At 37.7% G+C, this 23066-nt stretch overlaps 1 protein-coding gene across 7 annotated transcripts in view; it reads left to right on the top strand.

Annotated features, from left to right (window-relative positions):
* The window catches only part of KLHL32 (kelch like family member 32), a 288659-nt gene that overhangs the window by 179930 nt on the left and 85663 nt on the right, over positions 1-23066 (top strand). For 5 of the 7 annotated variants that reach the window (XR_002326784.1, XM_078155228.1, XM_020998288.2 and 2 more), the window contains one exon: positions 20105-20320. Coding sequence is in view for 4 of the 7 variants with exons in the window: in XM_078155228.1 (XP_078011354.1) it covers positions 20105-20320 (216 nt within the window). In the remaining 3 variants the exon portion in view is untranslated. Of the gene's footprint in view, positions 1-20104; positions 20321-23066 lie in introns of those variants that run through there. The other 2 variants (XM_020998289.2, XM_020998292.2) reach the window with 2 other exon arrangements.

Here is a 23066-nt window from a genome sequence, read left to right as displayed (position 1 = left end):
ACTTCCATGTTCAGGAACTCTGAAATTCCCTTATCTGATTATAGCTTGTTGTCATTTTGCCTCTTTCTCTGCCTTGCAATCCTGAATCCTGTTCTTCATCCTCACACTGATCTCTAAACCCTTGAAATCTTAATTAATCCTGTACTGGCTGTACTCTTCTCCCTTCTCCATCTTGACCCCTTAGTGACTGAGTTTAATTCTATACTGTGTTCTTTAATCTAGTCTCTTGTCCCTTTATCACCAATTTTGACCTGCTAGGCCTCAGCCTTGTATTACTTTCACCATCTGCTGCCTTTTTTTTTTATTTACCTGCTACTGAATGAAGCTAGAGAAAATGATATAACCATATGGACTGAGTCCACTTCAAATTTATGTTACACAATCTCAACTGTGCCCCCACTGCAGCAAGATAATCCTTTTATGCTTTCCGAATTGACTTACTATCCCAATCAACCAGAGTAGCTTTTCCAAACTTTTTCATCCTTCCTCAGATTTCCCTTGTCTCCTCTACCCTCACTGTCCCTGCTGAGAATCTTGCTTCATATTTCACTGAAAAAATAAATGAGGTCATTTAATGAGAACTCCCTTTTCCCCCTTCCTCTTCTCACATTATCGTGTTGTTGGCTGCCAGTGTCTCTGCCTTCAAAGTCTCACATGAAGAGTTAGTCCATTTCCTTGACAAGGTAAACACTTCTACATGGGATGATCCCATTCCATCTCATCTTCTTCAGCACATTGTCCCATTTCTCATTTCCACCCTCACTTATCTTCAATCTCTCACTCTATTGATTGCCTTCTTCTTACAAACATGCCCATGTCGCCCTTATTTTCAAAAACCCCTCACTTGATCCAGCTATCCCTACTGGCTATTGTCCACATCTCTCCTCCCTTTTGTGACTAAACTTGAGAAGGCCACATGCAGTAGTGGGCTCCACTTCTTTTCTCTCGCTTTCTTTTTAACACTTTACAGTCTGACTTCTGAAATTTCCTTCTCCGAAGTTACCAATTATGATTGCCAATGCTAGTGGTATTTTCTCGATTCTCATCCTTCTTGAACTTTCTTTACATAGTCAATCACTGTCTTTTCCTTGATGCTATTTTCTCTAAGTCTTCATCACACTCCCTTCTCCTAGTTTTTCTCCTACCCAATTTGAACACTACTGAGTCCCCTTTGCTAGATTTTCATCCAGGCTATGTCAGCTAACTGTGGATGCTTCCCGTGTCTCAGGCTTGGGCCCCTTTCTCTTCTCTCACTATACTGTTTCACTTGGGAATCTCATAAGCTCCTATGGATTGAGTTATCATCTATATGCTAATAATATAAAGGTCTGCTTATCTGTTCTGAACCTCCCCTTAACGTTAGCCTTGCATCTCCAGCTGCTTATTAGATATCTTAAACACAATGTCCCATAGACCTTTGAAACTCAATATGTCCATAACCAAACTTATTGTATTTCTCCCTAATCTTACCCTCTCCCTAACTTCCCTGTTACTGACAAGGGTGCCTGATCTTCCCCATCACCAAGGTTTGCAACCTAGGTGTCATCCTGGACTCGTTATTGTCTTTCACCCCAATCCCCCCCACATCCAATCTGTTATGAAGGCTTGTCAATTTTGCTTTTGTAACATCTCTTAGGGCAGCTAGGTGGTGCAGTGGATAGATCACTGGATAGAACTCAGGAGTACCTGAGTTCAAATCCAGCCTCAGGCACTTAATAGCTGGGCAATCACTTAACCCCAATTGCTTCTTCTTCCTAAAAAACATTTTTTGCATCTGCCCCACCTCTCTCCTCTGATATGGCTACCACCACCTGTTTGGATCCTTAGCACTTCACACCTGGACTAATAGAATCATGTTCTAGACTCTCTGTCTCAGGTATCTCTCCATGCCAGTCCATATTCCACTCAGTTGTCAGATTGACCTCCCTAAAACACAAGTTTGACTATCTCACCTCTTTATGCAATCAATTCTACTGGCACCTATCACTATTAGGATCTAATACAAAATACTCAGGTTGGCTTTTGAAGCCTTTCTTGACCTCCTTCCTCCCACTCCACATTTTTTCCAGTCTTCTTACATTTTACTCACTTGTGTATACTCTGTGATCCAGTGACATTCCATCTCTCAACTGTGTATTTTTATTGTCTCTCTCCCATGTATAGAATGCTCTTCTTTCTCACCTGTGCCTTCTGCATTCCCTGAGTTCCTTCAAGTCCTGACAAATGCAAGCCAACAAGCAAACAAAACTACCTTCTCCAGAAGGCCTTCCCCTCTTTCCTTTGATGCTAGTACCTTCCCCCATATGGATTATTTCCAATTTAGCCTGTATTTATCTTGTATGTGCAAGCAGTTCAGTTGTTTTTCAGTCATGTATGACTCTTCATAACCTCATTTGGGGTTTTTTTGGCAAAGATACTGAAATAGTTTGACATTTCCTTCTCCAGCTCATTTTACAGATGAGGAAATAGAGGCAAACAGGGGTAAGTGACTTGTTCAGGATCACACAGCTAGTAAATGTCTTAGGCCAGATTTGAACTCAGGAAGATGAGTCTTCCCAATTCCAGGTCTGGCATTCTATCTGTTGAGCCATCTAGCTGCCCTGGTTTGTACCTAATTGTTAGTATATTGTAGAGGGTAAGCTTTGTGAGAACAGGGACTGTCCTTTACTTTTCTTTGTATCCCCAGAGCTTAGCACAGTGCATGGCACATGGGGGTATTTAATAAATGCTTATTGATTGGCAGACTGAAGCACAGGAGGGAGTAAATAATGGAAGTTATTTATTCCTTTTATTCTTCCCCTAGAAAAAAATAAGAGTGCCATCTCATGGAGCATTCTTCTTCCCTTTTGAGGACAGGATTGCTGTTAAGTCAAAAAGAAGAAATAGAAGAAATCATGACATTGTGCTTGACTTCTGATTAACCTTAGGAAGTAAGGACTGCCTTCACCCTGACATGAAATTTTTCCACCTCTACCCCAGGGAGAAGTGGCAAGTTTGTATAAAATTCTTGTTTCTATTAATGGCTGCCAAAAAGAATATAGCAAAGATAATTATTCACTTCTAGATTATGGAGATTGACTGCTGGTCTTAGGAGCAGTATTTTTCTCAGTGCTAAGAAATATTCTTCTTATCATTCGTGGTCGTTAGAGATGCTCTGAGACTGCATGACATTTTTATATTTTTCTCAGAAGAGTAACATATATTGAAAATTGGCTGAATTCTGTGTAAGTTTGATTTCTGGATAACTTTTGGAGAAATATGTAAATGAAACAAATATACTAATTTTAAAACTCATTTCTCCTTTGTATTATAAGAAAGGCTCCTCCAAATTGATGTGCAAAAGTATGTAAGGATTGACTTAAAGAAAGCCAGTTCTGAAAATGGAGAAGTGTCCCATACTCTTGGCCTTGACCTTTCACCCAAACTAAGAGCAAATTCTCAGTTTTTTGGAGCAGCCTGTGATTTCCGGACTGGCCACTAACTAGAAAGGACATTTCTTATATCAGATTATTTATGACTGATGTTTCAGTTAAGAAGTTGTCCTTATGTTAAGAAAAAAACCAACCCAACATTGATTTGCTTAAATTTGTGTAAAAGCAATTATTCTTTAAATGGTTCTTTTATGTAGACCATACACTAGGGGTTAGAAAAACTTCTCATAACTTTGATAGGGAGTCACAGAATCTCTAGGTTGGAGGGGATTTCAGAGCTCGTTTAGTCCAATCTGAACTGGAACAAAAAACGTCCTCTAGTAGAAAAGCTGAACTCTGCTTTTCTTCCTGGATAGCAAGGTGGCAGATTCCACAGGAGTTAAGAAGGGCTATTTATGTGCATCATTAGCTCAAGAGACCAAATACTCTGACCATGGGCCCTTTAAAGACTGGCATAACCCACTAACCCTCCGGTAAGAATATACATACTGAGTGAAGGTTACAAGAGTGGCTATCTCTACATCACCCTGCCTCCCCAAATACCTGCTTGTTAAAATCATAAACTTTGACATAAAATAACACAGAGACAAAGTTGCCTTTCTTTACTTGCTACTTATTTTATTTAAATGATTATGGTAGTCTGTATTTTTGTCAGATAGCACATCTGTATATTTTTCATTTACAGCTGTCAAATTGATCTGCCTAAAGTACAAATCTGACCTGTCATCTCCCAATTCAGTACACTGCAGTGGCTCCCTATTGCTTCTAGAATCAAATATAAAATCTTTTTGACTTTTATCTTCTTAACCTTCCTTCACCAACCTTTCCAGTCTTCTTACACCTTACTCCCCTCCATGTACTTTGAAATCCAGTGGCAATGGGCTCCTTGCTGTTCCTCAAACATAACACTCTACCTCCTGCCTGTGTATTTTCATTTATCTGTCCCCCATATTATCTTCAGTTTATTGCATTCCATACACACACACACACACACACACACACACACACACACACACACAGAGAATGCATATATATGGAATGCACATGTATATGTATATATATGTATAATATATAAGTAAAATACATACATACATACATACATACATACATAGCCCCAGACACTTACTAGCAGTGGGCTTGCCTAGGAGGCAGCTAGGTGGCTCAGTGGATAAAGCACTGGGCCTGAAATCAGGAAGACCCAAGTTCAAATATGGTCTTTGACACTTACTAGCTATGTGACTCTGGGCGAGTCACTTAACTTCTGTCTTAATCCACTGGAGAAGAAAATGGTAAACCACTCCAGTATCTTTGCCGATAAAACCCCTTGCACAGTATGGTTTAGGGGTTAAGAAGAGTAGGACATAACTAAACAACTGAATAACAACATATATGTTTATGTATACCTATGTACATACATACACATGTGTGTGTGTTTAGTGTGTTGCCTTCCATATTAGACTTGGAGCCCTGCAAGAGCAGGAACTATATTTTGTCTTTCTTTGCATCTCTAATACTTAGCACTGTGCCTGACACTTAGCACAGTGTCTGACACATGGTAGATTCTTAAAATTGCTTTCTGATTTGATTTCTTATAACACTTAAACATCTCAAAAAGAAAAAAAAACAATCCATATGAGGAAAAAGTTCCACCCTTGGTTTAGATAGTGATAGGAACAGATTTAGTAGATCAAAGGATGATCACAGGTTTAGACTGGGAAGACTTCTTAGAGGTCATGGAGTCCAACTCCTTCATTTTACAATTGGAGAGACTAAGATCCTGAGAAGTTAAAGTGACTTGTCCAGTGTAACACAGGTGTTAATTTGTAGGTCAAAGATTCTAATCCAGGGCCCTTTTGATTACTTATATAAAAGTTACGTATGATATACATTTGTATGTATGTGTATGTGTATATTTATATCTGTAGCTACACATACACCAAGGAACATGTTATAAGACTGGGTAGAAACTAAACTAATGAAAGTACGACCAAGTTAGGCATGTTTTCAAAAATCCACTTCTTGTCATATGCGAATTAGAGCTACATAAGGAAATCAGTAATACTGATTATTTCAACATTCTCCTACTATTTTTGTACTATTTTTGTAGTTTTAAAGTGTCTGTATTTGCCATGACTTTGTAAGAACTCTGTAGTTCTTTAAATGGATTCTTAAAACCATAAAGATGATTTTTCAATTCAAAAAATAACTATACATTTCTATCTTTTATTTGTTTTCCACAATCTGATTGTAAATGTCTACTGTGAAGCATCATTTTAAAGCTAATTTTGAACAGCATTTAGTATTATATAGAGCCTAGTGTATCATACTGATAGTATTAGTTGATGGTGGGCTATATGTGTGCCCTTTTGCGTATTGGATTTTATAGATTTCAGGAGACCCTGCAACCAAAACATATTTAAAATTATTCATGATCCTCAGATATTATGCATACAATTGATTATGAAAATGCACCAGTAACCTAATTGTGGAAACCTTTTCTTATAAAACACAAATGTATTTAAATGCCTTCAAAGGCTCCAAAGAATGAGAACATGCTGTATTTTTCATTGTAGATTTTGGGAGTCATTGCTAATATTTTATATTAGTTTAATCAAGTTGTACCATATACATATTTACATAAATGTATTAATATACAGTATTGTGTGGTGTTTTATGCAGTCATATCTTACATACATGGTTATATAGGTATACCTATGAAAAAATGTCCAGTTGTACATAATTGTGTGCAGTATGCCATGCACATCACAGGGCTTCTTTTGCCAACTTAAATATGCATATCACTTATTCTCCTATTATTTACACACAGTATTTGTAATATTAGCGCTGAACCATTATATCTTTTATGACTGCTAAACTAAGAAGTAAATTATCTATCAGATTTCTCTTCTTGTCTAACAGATAATTTGTGGCTTTTTAGGAGATGATAATTTCATTTGTTTCAGTGGACTTCAGAATTCCAACTCTTTATCATCATTTACTTGCACTTTTTTTAGCTTCTTTATTTTGAATTTTTCTGAGACAAGAGGGAAGTCTTTCCACACAATCCTTTTCTATGGAGCCTGGTTGGGTAGTCACATAATACCTTGATTTATAACTGTGTTGTAATCCAAATAGGAAGCAGGTGGAGTCACAACTGGGTATGATGCCTTGGATATTAATGGCTTGGCTCAGCAGTGGAATTTCTAAAGCTGTATACACTTTTTTTTTGGTCTTAATTATGCATTCATTAAAAGCTTTTATACCCAACAGAATAAAGTAAATATTTTTTGATCTCTGTAGTGTGCTCCCAGACTGTAGATTTGCACAGCAGGGTCTTGATAATCTGAATAAATTGTATTTCCCCAAGGAGTTTATCTTTCAAATAAGGTCATAAAGAAATGCCAGTTTTCCCCCTTTAGTTTTCATTGTGCCTTTTCTGCTATTTATAATACAGAGAATAGGAACTGGGAGTACACTGTAAGTAGTAATGCATGCATAGTTCTTAAAATATATCCGTCTGTTACCTATGTCCTTGCCTGCCTTTGGTGAAGTATTTTTAAGCACTAATAGAACGAATACTTTTTTTTTGGTAGTTAAACATTTATTCAATTGAATTCAACATTTACTAAGTACCCACTATGTGTAAGGCACTCTACCAGATGCATGGCACACAAAAGTGAAAATAACACCGTTTCTGCCCTTGAGCAATCCAGTCAGAAGGATAAGACATGTTCACAAATAAGGATTATGCAATAGAAACAAATGATTTTAAGTACTAGTTTGACTTTGTTTTTAGCTGCTGATATTTGTTGAAAAAACGAAATTTGCTTCAAACATTTAATGTCCTTTTTTCTTTCTTTCTCCCCTGACCAAGAAAACAGTATTTACCAAGTGCCCTTGCCTGCAGAGCTCTAAGATGGGCACTGTGGGAAGCCACTGGTTAAGTAGAAGATAAGAATCTTTTACCTTTATGAGCTTACAGTCTAGTCAAGGAGATGGAACACAAATGTTTTTATCCAAAGAGTAGAAGTAGGAGATATGTAAACAGATCCTAAATGGGGGACCAATGTAAAGAGATATATGAAGAAGTTTTGGGGGAATCTGAGGAGCCTTTTAGAAACTGTCATTTTAATCCTTTCAAATATCGAGTCTGCAGACCTATTCAATAGAAAGTAGGCCCTGTGCAAAATGCTGAGGGTATGAATGCAGCCAAAAACCACAGTCCCTACCCGTAAGGAACTTACCTTCTAAAGGAAGGAAAAGAACACCCATGAAGGGGAGCCAGAAGGGGTGGGGGAGGATCAGCTCGTGGGAGCAAGGCTGCTTTCTGTTTAGGAGGTGGAGGGTGACAAAGTGGTAATGGAGCCAGGAATTAATCGAGCATGACTTGGAGGCCTGTTGTTGTAAGTTGAAACTAAATGAAGACTTCCCTCCATTGTGGAGGTCTTAAGCATTGTATCGGCTAGCATGCCCCTTAACTAACTTACTTTGACTTTCCAATTACTGATTAGGTAAAATCATTTTGTTATTTCTGTCCTTATTCCTATCCTGTTATAGGTTTAACTTAAACCAAGTAACTAAATAAACTTAAATTAATACTAAGTATAATTAGAATTTGTTTCTTTGCCTGATTCTGAAATTTCCTAAGAAAAATTTTGTTTCATGTCAAGACATCTGAGGATTCTGTAATATGAACAATGGAAGTTTGAGGACATGCCTGTTAGTTCTTACTGGAATGGAGGTATCCTGAAGGAGTGGCTACGTTATTGTTCCTGGCAGGTGATGGTCTAGTGACCCAGTATATTTCACTGAGACAGGATTAGGATTAATAGGGCACTATACCATAGTTTGTATATGACAGTGGATATGCTTGTGGCCACAGGAGCAAGTACTTAAGGTTGATTTCATATTAGCATTTTGGGAGGTGACTCAGTGAAGGCATTTTCTAAGTGACCTTGTGTAAAAGGTAGTAATTTATAATCAAGCACTAGGTAGTCTAGTGGACAGGTTGCTGGACTTGGAGTCAGCCTCAAATGCTTACTACATGTGTGATCCTGGGCAAGTCACTTAACCTTTCTTTGCCCCTGTTTACCCCTTTGTAAAACTGAGATAATACTAGCACTTAATTCACAGTGTTGTGAAAATCAAATGAAAGGTTTTGCAAACCTGAAAGCACTATATTAATGGTAGCCATTATTATAATGGGTGCTATATCATAAGTAGAATAATGAACCTAAGTAAGTTATCTCCCAGGAAAATATGTAATCTATCCTAGTGTAGCTAGCTAGCTAAAAAGGAAGAAAATTTATTAAATAATTATATGTTGGGCACAGTGTTGAGTTGTAGAGTTAGTAGGGGGAAAAAAGGGAAATCGAAATGTTTTTGTCCTTGTGTTAGCTAGCCTAAGAAGGCTATGGTGGTAAACTTAAGCCATTAGTTTATGTATAAGTATGTATATATTTATATACATCTGTATATACACATTTTGTAAGTTGAACTAAATGAAGACTTCATCTATTGTGGAAGTCTTAAGCATTATATCTCCTATCATGATTCTTAACTAACTAACTGACTTTCCAATTACTGATGAGGTAAAAATAATTTCATCTCTATTCCTATTCCTATCGCCTTGTAAGTTAATTTAACTAAAGAAACTAAGAAAAATTTAACTGACACTAAATATAATCAGAATTTGTTTCTTGCCTGATTCTAAAATGCATACGAACATCTATCTATCTTGGAATGACACTGCAAATAGACAATGAGATGAGACAGACCATAAGTAAACAGGACATTGAGCTGGTTTGCCTTTGAAAATTTCAAAGTTATTTTAATAACTCCTCTCGCTGCCCTGCCTTCCACCCAGCTTCTACCTGAATGAAAAAATGTAAAATTTCCATATTTTTCAGGTGGTATTGTATGGCTACAAGTCATGAAAGGAACACTACAAACTCCAAAGAGTCCTTGGACAGTCTCATCTCTCTGAGTTTTTGTGACATTGCTCTCTCTTGGTTGTCTTTCTACCTATATAACCACTCAGTCTCCTTTGTTAGATCATTATCCATGTCATATCTTCTACTTGTGGCTGTCTCATAGGACTCTCAGGATGGGGAACTTGTGGCCTCAAGGCCACATGTGAACCTCTAGGTCCTCATGCGGCCCTTTGACTGAATCCAAACTTCATAGAACAAATCCCCTTAGTAAAAGAATTTGTTCTGTAAAACTTGGACTCGGTCAAAAGGCCACGCCCAAGGACCTAGAAGGCCACATGTGGCCTCGAGGCATCAGGTTCCCCACCCCTGGAGAGCCTCTTCTCTTTTCTCTCTCTATTTTCTCACTCGGTGGCATCATTGGGTTCCATAGGTTCTTTCTACACATGGTCATCTTCCCTGAAATAATGAACTACCCTCCTGATTGTTCCATCTGCTTCGATTCTCTCTGTCCACCAATCCATCCTTCACACAGATACCAAAATGCCTTTTCCCAAAGTATGGTTGTAATCAGGTCATACTCTGCCCACCTCAGTAAACTCTAGTGCTTCCTTGTTACTCTAGGATTGGAATATTTCTTCTGTGTGGTGTTGCTTTTTCACAACCTGACTCCATCCTATCTTCCCAGCCTTCTTACATATTATTCCCCTTCATGCACCATATGTCCAGCCATATTGACCTTCTTTCTGTTCCTCGTATGTGATACTCTGTCTCCCTTCTCTCTGCCTTTGCATTAATTGTCTCTCATGCGTGGAATGTGCCCCCTCTATCACTTCCACCTCTTAGAATCTCTAGCTTCTTTTAAGACTCAGCTCCTCTGTCTTCTTGTTCCTCCAGCAGCTAGTGCTTCCCCATGCAAGGTTACCTTTATTTTTATTTCCTATGTACCTACATGTTGTCTTCCCTGTTAGAATGTAAGCTTCTTGAGGGCAAGTTTTTGTCTTTGTATCCCCAGCACCTAGCACACTGCCAAAGGCTTAGCAGCTGCTTAATAAATATTTGATTTATTGGTTAATTGATCATGGACATGGACAATCTACATTACAAATAAAGAATTAAAAAACCTAGTATAAATGATGTCATCAAACAAATGATCAGCTAAGTCCCATGGCCAGTGCAAGGATAACTGTCAAACAGCCCCCATGCTCCACTGGTATTTTTGCTGTGCCAAGAGAAGATGAGGAAGGCCCTGAGCCCATTGGGACATCCTGTGGTGAATTTATGGGAAGATATGGACAAGAGCTGTATAGGACAGGCAGTCATTTAGATGAGTTGCCATCCGCTAAGCTGGAGATAATGTCGATCCATGCCAAGGAAGTCACAGATCCACTGGAGAGTACTGAGTGCCATCTTGCCCTACACTCTGCCAACTCCATGCTTTTGCACAGATCTAGAGCGAACTCTCAACTCTGCCTATTGAAATCCTTCTCTTCCTTCAAGACCCAGCTCAGGTACCACCTCTTCCATGAAGCCTTTCCTGATTTCTATCACTCCCCACCCTTTCATCCTATCCCAAGTGAAAGATGTGTTTTCTTAGAGCATTGTGTCCTGATCTGTTCTGTGCACATGCCACTTTCTACTTGTGTCATTTGTATACATATTTTATCCCCACTTGGATTGTAAGCTCTTTAAAGGTAGGAACTATACTGCTTTTCATCTTTGAAGCCCCAGTACTCTGCCACAGTGCTTTACACGTAGTAAGCACTTTAAAAAAAGTTTGTTGAATTTTGTTGAATTTGGAAGGAAAACATATAGGTACATGTTGGAAAATAGTACTGATTGTGGGCTTCGTAGAAACTTAATTTTGAGGGAAATGGGGCCTATGTTCAGAACAAAGTTTTGATTTTGTTTCATGAGTCAATAAAATCCTCAGGATTAGGACTCAGAAGCATCAGAAATAAGTATTAAGGCAGTTTATATAGTTTTCCTGAGCATTTTCACCTGTTTTATTTCTTGTCAAAATTTAGCACTGATGTGGAATTAAAGCCAGATGTCTTTTGGACAGATTTTCAGGATAAGTTATAGGCAATACTTCTGCAGGGCAAGGTTGTTGTTAGGTGGTTGTTAAACTTGAATGCGACTTACCTAACAATGTTAGCCCAGGAGAATGAATGAGCCAAGCATTTCTCCAGGGAAATGTCTGTGGGCATTACTTTTCTTCTTTCTGCCTCCGTCAGTTGTAGAAGTGTGGAAACCCTTCCTTTCAATTATTTCCTGTTTACATAGCTTGCTCTGCATACATTTGCTTGCGTGTGGTCTCTTCCTTAGTTTCTAAGGTCCTCAAGGGCAGGGACTGCCTTTTGCCTCTTTTTTATTTCCTTAGCACTTAACACAGTGCTTGGCACATAGTAGGGCTTATGTGTATTGCTTGTTGATTGATTGACTGTGGCAGCTATGGAGGTGAAGAGAAAAATAGTCCATCCCAATCAGTTCCTGTTCCCTGATTTCTCCTGATGTCATTCCTTGGCCTGACAGTCTGTAGCCATCAGACCAGTAGCCATCAGAAAATCTATCTGGCAAAGTTTTTAAAATTAGAACTGAATCTCATCTGTTTACAGTTTACTTTACTTTCTCTAAGGGTCTCAGTACTTTCTTTAAAATGGCAATACCTCTAGTGACTTTATGAAGGGAAGAAAAGCCAATACAAGAGAAACTGATAAAAGAGTATGTAGGACTAAAAATTCTTGAACATGAAAAACGTGTGTCTATTTAGTGAAACATGGAGGACACCTATTGTGTTTCTTCTACTTAATTTGTCATTCACACTATACAAACAAATGAGGGGTGTGTTCTGGGGGGGGTGGAAGAGGAAGAAGGATGAAGCTGAGTAACACTAAAACCAAAGGCACAATAAATATGCTTTTTAAATATTTCCTGAGTAACAAGAAGTGGGCACAGTAATTCTGAAAAAAATTAATGAAAGTTGTGAGTTGAATGGAGACATGATAGAAATAGAACTTTTAGGAAATCTTTCTCTAACTTTTACTCAAAGGGCTCAGCTCTTAGTGCTGAGCTGTAATCTCCATTGGAAACTACTATCTGAGTTTGGGAGGCTGAGAACATAAGGGGAGTATATGAGACTCTCTCATATTTAGGTCAAAATTCACCTTAAAAAAGGTATCATCAAACCCATATAGCTCCAAGTTCTCAGTTGATGGAGGAAATAAATGACTGCCTAGTGGATTGAAAAAGTGACTCCCTGTGGACTGTAATGCATCCTTTATGATAGTAAAACTGTAGCACTCTGGGGTTTCTGCTAGTATCTTCAACCAATTGTATAGAAATTCCCATTTTAATATTGGGCCAGCATGTCAAGCCATTTTCTGGAACACGGGCTCTTTCATGTGGGTCTCTGCTTTGACACATACTGTGTGATCATGGGCATGTCACCCAACCTCTCTATAAAATGAGAATAATAATATTTAGGAGTGAGATAGACCTACCTGGATAATGTCATCACAGACTGTCAGGCCATGGCTTTGAGTGCAGCACTGGCTTATGATTTGATTTTTAAATCCTGTTTTGTAAGTGATAAGCCAAGAGAGACAGTGCATAGTTCAGAATCCTGTCATATTAGACGTGGCCATCCATCCCTTAGCCTTATCCATTCCGAGTGGAGAGTTAAGCATAGCAGGCAATGCAGTTAAAAGGTGTCTTGCATCCAGACAGACCACCTACATCACTTTCATTTCTTGATCTCCACATTTTTAGCTTAGTTTCTAGGAGCCAAAGGCTAATAACCACATTCAGTTGGCATTCCTACTCTTAAGTGTTGATAGTGTTTGCTATTCCCTGCGTTTTAATGCATTAGTCCTTTTCTTTCTTTGTCACAAAGACTTCTTTTTGACCTTCAAAGGGGATGCTAAACTGAAATTCATTTCAACCTTGCTCCTAAGTGTTTCTTTAGGCAAAGACTCTCATCTGTAACCATCTGCAGCATTTGTTGTTATAATACTGCTTGACTTCCTCCTTCTCTATTCCTGGTGAAAATGTTCCCTTCAGAGCCGAGATTAGGTGCCATCTTCTCCATTAAACCTTCCCCGAGGTAGTGGGGTGCCCTGGAAAGAGCAGTTACTTTAGAATACAAAGATCCAAGGTTGAATCTTGATTTTGCTATTTACTTACTACCAGTGTTAAGTTGGAACAAGATATTGCACCTGTCTTGGCCCCAGTTTCCATATCTGTAAAATAAGGAAAATGACTAGATAAAATCTAGGTGTAACTACTAGGTCCCTCTTGACTCTAAATCTATGATGCTATGACTCTAAATCTATGATGCTATGATCTGATCCTCTAAGCTAAAAGTGATTCTTTTCTTCCTACTTAGATTTTCATACAGCACTTTCTTAAGCATGCCTTTCTCCCTGTCACATATTTCCTTGTTAGTCTGATAGGTCCTGATTAGTGCGAAAATGACTCCAAGAGGTCAATTTATTTGAATTTGTACTGCGCATTTCCATTGACCTGGAGCTTGTTACCATATTTTATATAATTACAACTTTGAATATTGCAAATTTGAATACATATGACCATTTCAAGGGGGAATTCATTATTCACACTAATTGAGACCAAGCTTATTTACGTATCCCCAATACCTAGCAGAGTATTTTGTATGTAATAGGTATTAAAAGTAAAATGTTTAATGGTTTAATTGAATTGAAAAGCAGGCATTTTATTCGTCCCTCTGTAGCAAACATTATGTATCTTGTCATGATGAAAACACTGAAAGAATTAAAAAACCATCTCCTTTCTTCCCTAATTCTCCTCTCTTACAATTTAATTAAGTGTTAAACATCATCATAATCACTCATATGCATATAATGTATGAGAGTTTACAAACAACTTTCCTCACGAAGGCCCTATGCAGTAGTTAATAGAACTATAAGGGAGGAGATGTGGTACAGTGATAGGGATACTGACTCTCCATGGAGATGGGACCTAGGTTCCAAAGTCACCTCTGACATTTATTACCTGTGTGACCTTGGCCTATCACATAATCCCCCTGGGGCTTGGCTTTTTTTCTCAAATGAGAGAATCTGAAGTAGAGAGGCCTCTACGGTCCATTACAATTGTGTGATCATATTATTCCCATTGCATAGATGAGAGTGAGGTTTGAGGATGTGTCCATGATCCCACAGTGTTAAGAGACTCAAGCCTAGGTTTTCTGATTCTAAATTTAGTGTTCTTTCTGGTACATAACACTGCCTCCCCATTTGTGGTAATTGTAATGAAAACCAGGTGTAAAGAAACCAAAGGCATACCTGAAGAACTTGCTGGATTTTGTTCAATTCTGATTGCAGAGGGAAAAAAATCACACCTCCCCCCAAGCTCCCACCCTCCCCCCATACCTACACAACAAGTGTTTGGTTTAGTGATTTGTAATTTTCTAAATTAAGTTTACTAAATTACAAATTACTAAGTTTAATAATTTGGCTTGGTTAGAGAGCAGGATCCAAGTATTTTGTGTATGTATAAGAATATGTATACATTTATTTCCTACTTTATCAAGGCCTAACAAATTTAGAGCTGCAAGGAGCCTTAATGGTTGTGCAGTTTAACCCCCTCATTTCATAAATGAGGAAACTGAGGCCCAGAGAAGATTTGCCCAAGGTTACACAGGTAATAAATGGCAGAATGAAGATTTAAACCTTGGTCCTCTAACTCTCTATATAGGGTTCATTACTCTTTACTACAATGCAGTACCTTTTCTTCATTTACTTTGCTCTTAAAAGAAGTTGAGAATGCATTTTTAGATTATGCTTTGGGAGAATCCTCAGAAAGCTAAAAAGCAAACAAAATCTGAGAACTGAAGAAGGGCATTATATAATTATATTCAAGCACATCTACCAAACAGGATATAAACTTCTAGTAGAATAAAATAAAAAATCAGTCATTTACAATGTATCTCTCTGTGTTCTTTGCATTAAATTATAAGGCCTTATTAAGCAGGGCTCTCATTTGAGTTGTAATTTACAGCATCCAGCATAGAACAATGGATGTATTAATACAATTACTTTTTGATATAAAAGACTAAGTCCCTAAATGGTAGTAGCTTTATGTAGATTTTTAAGCACAGGAATAGTTAGGAAAAAACTCTAACTGTACCCTAGCTCCAGCTTCCTTTGCAGGTAGAATTATTTAAACTTCTATTGCTAATCATCTTTCTATGTGATGTTGAGCCAGACCCACCAGATAAGTAAGCTGCTCTCTAAGTATGAGCTTTGCACATTTGACAAGCACTAACACTCTCAAGCCTCTGGGGTTCCATGGGGTAGATGAAGGATCCAGTGTACTTAATGGTACTCTAGAGACCTGAAAGAGTTAAGGCAGTTCTGCAGCAACTTATATATAGGGAGTAACTTACTAACCCAGAGGATCTGGTTCTTTATTCGGCCACATATATACTACAAGTAATGGGAACTGCTGTTCTCCTGCCTGATTTTTTTAAGCATACTATTCATATCCCAAGAAATTATATTTGGGAGGCTACTTAAGATATTTCTCTGAGGATCTGACCCCTGATGATAAGAATTTCAACACACCTTTGATAAAAGCTGTAAATGGGAGGCCGTAATCTTTGGACAGATTGATACAAAATAAGACCACAGGAGAATCTTTGAATTGTTAAGTGGGGAAGAAACTTAGCGATCTAGCCCAAATTGTATTTTTGCTTGAAAGCATGGGCAAACAGGGATTTTTAGCAACATTCTGCAGAAGGTTCTTATAGTTCATTCTTGAAGCCATCTGTCTTGGCTCCTCTAAAGAAGCGTCATCTCTCACTAAAAGAAAAATAGGACCTAAGCTACCACATAATAAAGAGACCTTGATGATGGGATTGAGAGATAGTTACTCTTAAATTTTTCTCAGTCATATATTTCATAGACATGTATTTGTATATCTCAAGCATTATTCAAACAAACTTTAAAGCCAGAATGGGGACAGAAATTTTGGAAGAGCTACTTAAGTAGTGTTCTAGATCTCTAGATAGCTAGAATGGGGAATAATGTGTTTTACACTTAGACTAATTATTGTATGCATGAATCCTCAGGCATTTAGGAAATGTGGAACTAACATTACAGAACTTATAGATATTAGCTTTGAGAAATTTTGCAGAAGGGGGAAAATCCCTAAAAAAAACTGTATATTTTTTGTCTCTAAAGACTGAAAAATAGGGGACAGCTAGATGGTGGAGTGGATAGAGCACTGGCCCTGGATTCAGGAAGACATGAGTTCAAATGTGACCTCTGACACTTGATACTTACTAGCTATGTGACCCTGGGCAAGTCACTTCACCACATTGCCTCGTGGGAAAAAATAAGACTGAAAAATGATTGTTGTTGATCTTTCATACTCAAAGAGGACCAACGGTAAAGTATGTTTGATTGTGGCCTATTCAGTCCAATATGAACTTGGAAGGCTGTATCACAGATTGGGCACAAACAGTCCATTTGAACATTTGGGATGGAGAGTCTGTAGATTTGTGAACCTCACATTTCCTTTATACTGCTTCAATTCTGCTTTGCTCGTAGAGTGCAGTACTTTCTTTGAAGTGGGCATGCCATGCTGAGTGGTCCTATGCCAGCGTCTCCTGTACCTCACAATCAAGAGGCCTTAAGAGTATCCCCGTACCACTGCATCTGACCTCCATATGAGCACTTGTCTTCTGCGAGACAAGTTCTCCATAAAATAGTCTTTTAGGTAAATGTATATTTGGTGCCCATCAGGATGAAATCTGTTGTTATAATCTGGTTTTAGTCTGATCATAGGGGTTTATGAACTTCCAGAACCTTAAAGGAAAGGTCTAAAGAAAGCCTGAATGCCAATCAAATTTTAAAAGTTTTTTAATTTTAGATTTTTATTAATCTTTAATTTATTGGTATATTTTTTATTTTTACTGCACTTCATTTCTGAATATATTCTCCTCCTCTACTCAGTGAGCTACTTCTTGTAATAAGGAATAAAAGAGCAGTTTGGCAAATTAACTCATACCAAATGAATCTGACAGTATATGAAATGTTTCATATCTGTAGTCTCCCACTTCTATCAAGAAAAGAAGGAGGGATAGTTTTTCATCTCTTCTTTGGGGTGGAGCTTGGTCATTAAAATTACAGTGTTAAGGTTTGTTTGTTTTTCTTTGCATTCATATTATTGTAGTCATTTTGTATAATATTTGTCTGGGTTTGCTTAATTAACTCTGTATCAATTCATGTAAATCTTACCATATTTCTCTGAATTCTGCATATTATGACACAGTAATATTCCATTATATTCATATATGACAATTTGTTTAGCCATTCCCTAACAAATGGCATCTATTTTGTTTCTAGATTTTTGCTACCATAAAAAGACTATTTTGATGATTCTGGGACCTTTCTTCCCATCTTTTTCCTCCTTTGGTAAACCAGTAGGATCTATAAGTTAAAGGGTATAGACATTTTTGTCACTTTTTTTTAGTCTAATTCAAAATTGTTTTCTGGAATGGCTGAATTAGTTCATAACTCCACCAAAAGAAAGTCTGTATCTAAGTTTTCCCAGTCTCTTCAACATTGACTATTTGCATATTATTATCTTTGCCAATTTGCAGGGCATGAAGTGAAACCTTAGGTTTTTATTTTATTTTATTTATTTTATTTTTAATTTATAGTATAAAACGGTATGATAAAAAAGACAATTGCACATGAAACTGAAAATTTATTAAGTACAACTTGCTGTTACTTTTAAATATATAATAAAGTTATCATGTAAATTTCTTTTTTTTTTCTTCCCTTCTCCCTAGAGATGGCTACCATTAGACACAAATATGTGTGTGTATCTCTGTGTGTGTGTGTGTGTGTGTATGTGTGTGTAAAATCATTCTGTACATCTGTTTATATATTCTTTCTGTGGATGAAGATAACATCTTCCTTCATATGTGCTTTGTAGTTAATTTGGGATTTATAATAGTCAAAACGAGTTAGCTGCTCAAAATTGTTCTTGAAACAATATTGCTGTTACTATATACATCTTTCTCTTCATTTTTTATTCATTTTGCTCTTCATTATTTTGTGAAAGTTTATCCATGTTTTTCTAAGACCAGTGAGCTCATCATTTCTTATCGCACAGTAGTATTCCATCATGATCAACTACAACTTGTTCAGCCATTCCCCAATTGACAGGCATCCCCACAATTTCCGGTTCTTTGTCTTGATATGCATTTCTCTTATTAGTGATTTAGAACAGTCTTCCATATAGCTAAGAGGATGCCCTTCTTTTTGAGAGCTATTTGTTCCTATCTTTTGACCATGTATCTATTGGGGGATGACTCTTCAACAAGCATTTATTAAAGACCTGGAGATACAAAGATATAAATTATATAGCCCCTGTCTTGAAGGGGCTTACATTCTACTGGGAGAAAACAACAGGGACATATGTAAGTGAATGCAAAACATATAAAAACTTCAACTGGGTTGGAGGCTGAGGAGAGTACACTAACAAGTTGGGGAATCAGTAAAGGCTTCTTATAAGAGGTGGCCCTTCAGCTCAGCCTTGAATGGAGTTGTGGATTCTAAGAGCATGAGCCTTACAAAGGCTTGGATATGGGAGATGGAATGTCGGTGTCATCACCTAGGGAACATCAGGTAGACCAGTGTGGACGTGAGGGTGAAGCAATGCTCAGCAGAGGTGCTGGAAAACTAAGCTCATTTCCAGCATCTAAGTAGTCATCATCATGGTCCTAGGTGCCTAGGGTAGGTCTGCCTCATTTGCATTATATACCTAGAGGGGAAGCAGTGGTCTATGATGGTGTATTGTAACATGTTCCCTTTGAATGAGGGAAGTATAGCCTAGCCTTGTCATCAGATACAATAAAGGGAATCATAGTGCAAATCACCCATCCATGCAGAAGATAAAACATACACCACACATACATACACATGTGTGCACATGTGCGTACACACACACGTACATTCAGGAGAGTTTAATTGAACAAGAAGAAAACCTGCCAGACCATAAGGGTGATTAGCTACTGCAGCAGGCTACTGAGTGAAACTGAAAAACCTCTTGTTCCTGGGCCATTTGAAAAATAGAATCACTTTCATCTGCTTTGAATGGATTAGGCACAAACTTAGTAGAGAGATGACTGGTAGTTCTCTGAAACTTGCAAGAAAGGCCTGACACTGTACTTCTTTAAGGGTAATGTGTTAATTTCACCAAATCTTGATGGCTCATATTCATTCACAGTGGAATTTTGAAAAAAAAAAGTTCTAAGTGTCAGTCTGTCTTCTGATGTGTGTGTCTTCTGATTCTGCATCCCTCATGTTAGCCGTAAGAGAAAAATTGGATCCTTGGGGTATGGGAGTGAGTGTAAAAAGATCACTATTTCTTTTTACTAAGAAGCATTTTTAGAAAATTGCAAATAGCATTTCAATTGGATCACTAAAGTAGAAACTACTTTCCATCTCCTTAACTAAGTGTTTGAAGTTCTTATTTTTAAGGTAGGCAAAATGGCAGAAATTGTCATCTAAGAACATAGACCCTAGCCTAAAGCATTCTAATTGAGAAAGTTTCCAAAAAAAAAATGATATACAGTTGGACTTTTGTAGTGTATGTCACACAGTCTCTGTTTATTTGATCTGAATATCCTTTGACCTTCAAGTTGGGTTCTGCATTATTTCTGAAAGGTTTTTTTTTTCTTTATTCACTTAGGAATTAAATAGCTTTAATTACTTGGATCTGTACAGACTTGCTGACCTCTTTAATCTCACTTTGCTGGAGAAGGCAGTGATCGATTTTTTAGTGAAACACCTCTCTGAACTCCTGAAGAGTCACCCTGAAGAAGTTCTAACACTTCCTTATTGCCTTCTTCAAGAGGTCCTGAAGAGTGACCAGCTGACGTCCTTAAGTGAAGAACAAATCTGGCAGGTAAGGAAGCTTCCTCATCAGCAGAATGTGTGGTAGAAAACCTTGACATGCTCCCTTTGCTTGAATTCTGGGATTGTGGAGGTAGTAAATGATTAAAGGCTAAGGGGTCCAGAAAGTGTGTGAACCCTTTTATCTTAGGTGAATTTTTAGACAGAGTGTTCTCTTGACTTGTCAGGTGATTGGAAAGGACTTGATCTTGAGGTATTGGGTTCTCAACTCACATTTAAAGTCACAGATGAGATTTCCTTGGGGCCTTCCTGTAACCAAATATATCTGACTTCAAATGCTAGGAGGTAGTAACATTATTAATTATTTCATGATGAAAATAGTTTAAATGTGAGAAAAGTGGATTGCTTTGGCTTTTATAAAAGTGACCTCAAATACAAAATTCCGAAATGTTCTTTTATGCATTGCAAAAGAATGATTTCCATTGGAAAACTATTTGTACTACAATGTGAAAGACCCTTTAGTGAATATTCTATATTATTGTGGAAGCTAAAGCTTCCAACTTTATTATTATTATTTATTATTGCCTAAGGTCCTTCCCTGTTACCTGACCCTTTTCTGTTTCACTTTTCCCCTTTGTTCTCATCTCTCTCTGCTCTCCCTCTCTCCTTTTTCTCTCCTACAACTGACCATCATTTTGCCATTTTGTTTACTTTAAGAATGCTGAATTTTCAGTTTTTCCCAAGAGTTTGAAAACATTTAAAGTAAACAGAGTACAAGACAGAGCATGACTTCTGAGTTCTGAGTAACTGCTGAATTAACTTTTTATCTCATACATACATAGCATTTTAAGCTTATGAATTGCTTTCCTCTCAACCATCCTGTGAAGTGGATGGTTCAGATTTCATTGTTACTCACCTTTTATAGATTTTATAGATAAGGAAAATTGGTCTTATAATGGGAATTAACCTGGGACCATAGGATTTTAGAGTTGGAAGGCACTTTAGGTTATCAGCTAGATACCCCCTCCCTCACTCGTCTTATAGCTGAGGAAATTGAGACTCAGAAATTAAGTGACTTGTCCATGGTCAGATGGGTAGTAAGTGACAGCGGGTTCAGATCCAAGTTAGCAAGTCGGGGAGAAGCCCTTCCTGACTACCCATCCCACCCGCACCCTTAGTGTCCTCTCTCTGGAAACTACTTTGCATGTACTTTGTTTTTACTTATCTATGAATATGTTGTATTCTTCTACTCTCTTCTCCCTTCCTCAGTCCCCTACCAGAGATTATAAACTATTTGAAGGCAAGGGCTGTTGTGTTTTTGTTTTTTTAATTGCTTCTAGCACAGTGCCTTTGAGCCTACTAGTCACTTAATAAATGGTTGTGGAATTGAATTGAACCAAACTCAAGTCTTCTAATGTCAGATCTACTGCTCTTTGTAGTAAAGTTGGTTGGCCCTTACCAAAATACAGATTATTGATTTGTCTGCCTCTTTCTTCAAGTCCTCATCCTTTTACTTGCTGTCTCATTTTGTGCCATTTTCCTGTTTGTTAGCATTTTCGCCAAGGGAAATAAAAAGAGAGAAAACCCAAATCAGGCAGCTTTTAGTATTTTTTTTTAACAAATCTGGTTTAAAAGAAAAGGTTTACTAGAGAGGAAATGGGGACTCTTGGCCAGAATGAGATTTTTTTGAATATATTTGGATTTCAATTATCCATATTATCGTACTTCATTGTTAATATAATCAGAAATTGACTGGCCAGGGAAGAACTCAGTTCTCAGATGTGGCAGCCAAAGGAACTCATGTTTCCCTAGGGAAGAAAAGTGGGGATGATTTCTGCAATTGGTTGTTTCTAATTGAAATGAGATCAGGGGTCAATACCCTGAAATGGCTTCTATCTATCCCCTTTTGTGGTATAATGATCAGATCCTGTTGAAAGGCACTGTCAGAGATTGTGATGGTAATGTGCAGATTTTTGAGTGACAAAAATGCTATACTATCCACTTAAGTGTTATCATAATTGCCTCTCTAAAGGTTACTAATGCTGTAATGTAGAATTTTAAGAACTGGTTTCTGCTGCAGGCAGTATATATATGTATATTTGTACCTGGACCTCCAGAAAGAATTAAAAGACTCACATAAATATTTACCAATTTAGGCATTCAGCAGGCAATAAGAAGCTGTTTTTGCTTTATCTTAGTAAATAAGTAATTCCCTCATAGTCAACCCAATAGAGAAAGATCAAATCAGACCAGCTATATTGCCTCCAGTGTAGTTAAGTTCATCATTTTTGCTAAGGTTATACTACTAACGCAATATACCATGGAAGAATCTAATATTCAGCCCAGGGTGAAGATTGGGTATGCCAGAGGATTAGTGTCAGGGTGCTTTATAGAAGTGAAACTTGATGGACAGGCTGGAGACAGATCTCCAGAATCTCATTAAATTGCTGAATTGTTCATTACTGAGCACTCTCACTGTAATAAAGTGCTCATTGACTTTGACAAATCCCCATCCCACGTCTTAAAGAAGAACAGTGAAGCAAGAGGTGTTGGGGAAGAGAGAGGAAATTGGCACAAAGTGGGCCAAATAATAGAAAAGCTGATGAGGGATACTGCTAGTTGATTAATATGTGCTACCAGTAACCTATGTGACTTCCCAGTAATAAATACCACCCTCCACATATCCCCCAAGCATGCATACAGACACACACACATATGCATGCACACAGATACAAACACACACTTGAACAGGTAGTTGTTTTGAGACCTACTTGGGCATGCCAGTTTAAGGATAGAAA

Source organism: Phascolarctos cinereus, unplaced genomic scaffold (assembly GCF_003287225.1).
Source record: "Phascolarctos cinereus isolate Bilbo 61053 unplaced genomic scaffold, phaCin_HiC Scaffold_5;HRSCAF=322, whole genome shotgun sequence".
Taxonomy (NCBI): Eukaryota; Metazoa; Chordata; class Mammalia; order Diprotodontia; family Phascolarctidae; genus Phascolarctos; species Phascolarctos cinereus.
The sequence above is the reverse complement of the archived record's forward strand: the minus strand, read 5'-3'. Positions and strand labels throughout refer to the sequence as shown.